This window comes from Primulina huaijiensis, chromosome 8 (assembly GCF_012295235.1).
Source record: "Primulina huaijiensis isolate GDHJ02 chromosome 8, ASM1229523v2, whole genome shotgun sequence".
NCBI classification, from domain to species: Eukaryota; Viridiplantae; Streptophyta; class Magnoliopsida; order Lamiales; family Gesneriaceae; genus Primulina; species Primulina huaijiensis.
Window position 1 is genome coordinate 1,233,825 of NC_133313.1, and position 3,463 is coordinate 1,237,287.

At 32.9% G+C, this 3,463-nt stretch overlaps 1 protein-coding gene across 1 annotated transcript; it reads right to left on the reverse strand.

The window, feature by feature from the left end:
- Window positions 1-6: 6 nt before the first annotated feature.
- On the reverse strand, window positions 7-2,211 carry LOC140982298 (uncharacterized). Its single transcript, XM_073448767.1, has 5 exons — window positions 1,697-2,211; window positions 1,459-1,535; window positions 1,169-1,205; window positions 964-1,072; window positions 7-656 (listed from the first exon to the last, which is right to left on the reverse strand). The coding sequence occupies exons 1-5, from the start codon at window positions 1,956-1,958 to the stop codon at window positions 140-142; spliced, it is 1,002 nt and encodes a 333-aa protein (XP_073304868.1). The 5' UTR covers window positions 1,959-2,211; the 3' UTR covers window positions 7-139.
- Window positions 2,212-3,463: the final 1,252 nt, after the last annotated feature.

A 3,463-nucleotide genomic window follows, 5' to 3' on the forward strand; every position in this document is an offset into this window, starting at 1 on the left:
AAATTGTATATCCATGGATCTCTGCACACAAATCACGAATAGTTATCAAACATAAAACAAACAGCAAACATTACCTTGAAAATGCTTTTATCCGTTGACACTAACAAGTACTTGAAATCTCACTTAGAATTTGTCTCATTCATAGAGTCAGATCTAAAGTACTTGCCATCTTTGCATTCTTCTTGTCTCCATTAATTTGGTATTTTGAAGGTGTTGAAAACAAGGAGAGAGTTAAGGTGCTATCAACCTCATCATCGTTCAAGCTCGTTTCCATGTTTTCCTCGTTTACTTGTGTCGTTTTTAGGGATAGGTTGAGATCAAGATTCATCTCGGGCGAAAACTTTCTCTTCAAGGTGCTGATCTCATCTCGAGCCATTGGTGTTTTCTTGAGTAAAGGAAGAGGACTATGAACATGGACATCATCATGTTCTCGTCCTCCACCTCGCCATCTTGGAGCGAAATCTTGCTTAGTCGAGCTCGTTACCATTTGGGTTTGCGAGGATCTTTGATTCATAAAGGTTTCAATATTGTTTTTGTATTTTTCAAGAACTTTCCAAGAAGAAGATCCATAAGATCCATTTCTTATAATATTGTTGGATGATGCCAAGCCTTTAGGGCTATAGATTGAATTGCTACCCCAAATGTAATCCCTATATCTGCAAACATGTAGAACACACATGCAAATAAAATACTTACATTACATCTCAAGAAAACAAGGCTTAATCTGGTTTTGAATGTCAAATTTCTGCAAGAAAACAAGGCTTAATCGGGTTTTGAATGTCAAATTTCTGTTTCTGATGAAAGAAGTGACATATTGTATCCTTAAAAAACTTTAAAATGATTCACTAAAAGAATATAATTCATTAATACATACGAATTTAAAGCCGATATAAAATAACAACAAATAGGCCAATGGATAAAATACAGCCAAGTTTTTAATAGAACCATTGATGGTTCACATACCGAAAACTTGAAATAGGTGTTTGGTTGCAACTTTGTAGCATGGGAAGCTGGCTAAGGTTGTAGATACGGCGATCACCAGCATCAAGTAAAAGTCTTTGCTCCGATAAAACTGTTAATACAAAATTTCCTCCGTATTAAAGTTCAATAAATCAAAGAGCCCAAACCCTAATTCTTGCGCTGCGCAATATATATATTATATATGTACCTTGATTGGGATCATCAATCTTCTTGCTTCTGTGCATCTAATCACAAAAAATCAAAAGATATGTTGAAAAAATCAGCATCATACTAAATTTAATTTAGTCAAGAGAAGTTCATGTAGCCAGATCCGTGAAGTTTGTAATTAAAATGTATAATTTATTGCGTTGGGTGATCAAAAAGACTTCAAAATTTAGAAATATGTATGAATTTAACTGGAATTTCAATATTTGAGAGACCACCATTCCTACTCCGACACCGGTGACCGAACGCAATAGTATTAAGTGCTCAAAATACCTGAAGATGACTCTTGACATGAGCAATACTAAGGCCTTTAACGTTCATCAGTTGAAGCACCAACTTAGGTGTTGCCCCTGCACCAGAAAACATCATCAAACAACACACATATAGTTGTCATTTACAATCTTAATCTTTGAAAATCATAACAATAAACACGGCGAAATTAAGCGGAACTAAGTCAAACTTCCAATAAAAGTGAAATATTTAATTCTAATTCTAGGGTTAGGTATCTTACTTTCTTGTCCTCCTAGTCTTTCAATAGCATGAAGAAAGCAAATATGGAGCTCGGGTGTCCACCGGAGACGAGGGGTTTTCGACCGGACATACTGCCTGACAGATCCACGGTTACCCTTCTTGCCACTCTCCTCCACCGTACTATTGCTCGAGCTGTTGCCATTAGTCGGCTTGCTATTGGAGACCGACTCTTCTCTCTTGTACTCTTCATCCTCATGATCTCCTTCAGTCTGGAATTGAGGACTTTTCCTGGAATCCTCCATTTTGATATCTTCAGAATTTGTGATATATAGGTTTTTGCAAATGCACAAAGAATTTTGGTCTTTAATCCATAAAAAAATTAAGCCCTTCAATCATTTAGTTTCAAGAAATGATCTGATTGGATCCAAATTCTTTTTAGATGGGGAAGAGAGTAGATGGAGCTTTAATTATATTCTTGAGAGCATAGAAGAATAACATTTGAGGGAAAGTAGTTAGAAATGGGAATGAAAAATCCCTTGGTTAGGAATGTAAACAAGAATTTTCCATCTCACTATTCTTTTCTACTTGTATTTTTATATATGCATGTATGTATAGGCCTTATAAGTCAAAATGACGACGTCTTACATACATCCGATACCGAAAATTTTGGACAATATTTCTCCCTAAAATCGCTTTTAATATAAACATAAAAAAAATCGCAACGTAATTTAATCTATATATACCATTAATTACTCCTACCTAACAAGTAGAAGTATAAATGAAAAAAATATTAAATTTTATGTCAAATTTATATATAAATATATCATTTGATTTTCACAGCAAAAGATGGGGGCATATATATTATTAGCTCACGTTTTGAACAGTTAGCAGTTTTCTTTTAGGGGGTTTGCGAACATATATGGCAGGTGAATGCATTTAATATCAAGGGTTTAACATGAAAGCTGCACATTTTTTATTTAGGTTAAGCAACAAAAATAACAACAATAATAAGAATAATAGGGGTTTTAATTGGCTTCTTCAATATATATTGATTTAATATTGATCAACTTCTAAATTTAAGTTGGTGTAACCAGCAATATTCGACATCATATCAATAACGTTTTACGCCATATATATCAGCACTATGGCAGAGATCGGACTAAATGTGCAGAAAAAAGCTAATACACATGTAAACTATTTTTGAATTTTTTTTCTGGCTGAAAAAGTTAGTCCTCCAAACTAGTTTGCATTAAGAATTGAGCATTGAACTAATTCAAGATCCATGAAGTAACAATTTTAAAATATTTAATTAAATAGACATCATTAAATATTGGTAGACTTAATGTTTCAGTTAATATAGTATATATTCCTATATATCACAGCGATATTTTGTATTATTTTAAATCATGGTAACATGATTTCGTTGACCTACGGAGAAATGACAAAAGTCTCAACAGTCAAGTGAAGATAATTGTCCTCTCTTGGACTTGGTAGTATTCAAAATGCTAGAATCTCACTGATCCCAATATGAAATTTTCCTCTCAAATACCAAAAATTGATTCTGTCTCGTTTCATTTTTTTAAAAATAATAAATATTATATTTTATAATACATCTTTAATCAATTTTCACAATGTCCAATAAAATTTTACACATAATCTCATATAAAACTATTTCATGAGTCAAATTTATGAGACGTATCTCCGACTTGACTGGACTAATGAAAAAATATTATATTTATGTTTAAAGTATTGTTTTTCATTGAAGATACGGATCAGATTGACACTTCTCACAAATATAGATTCGTGA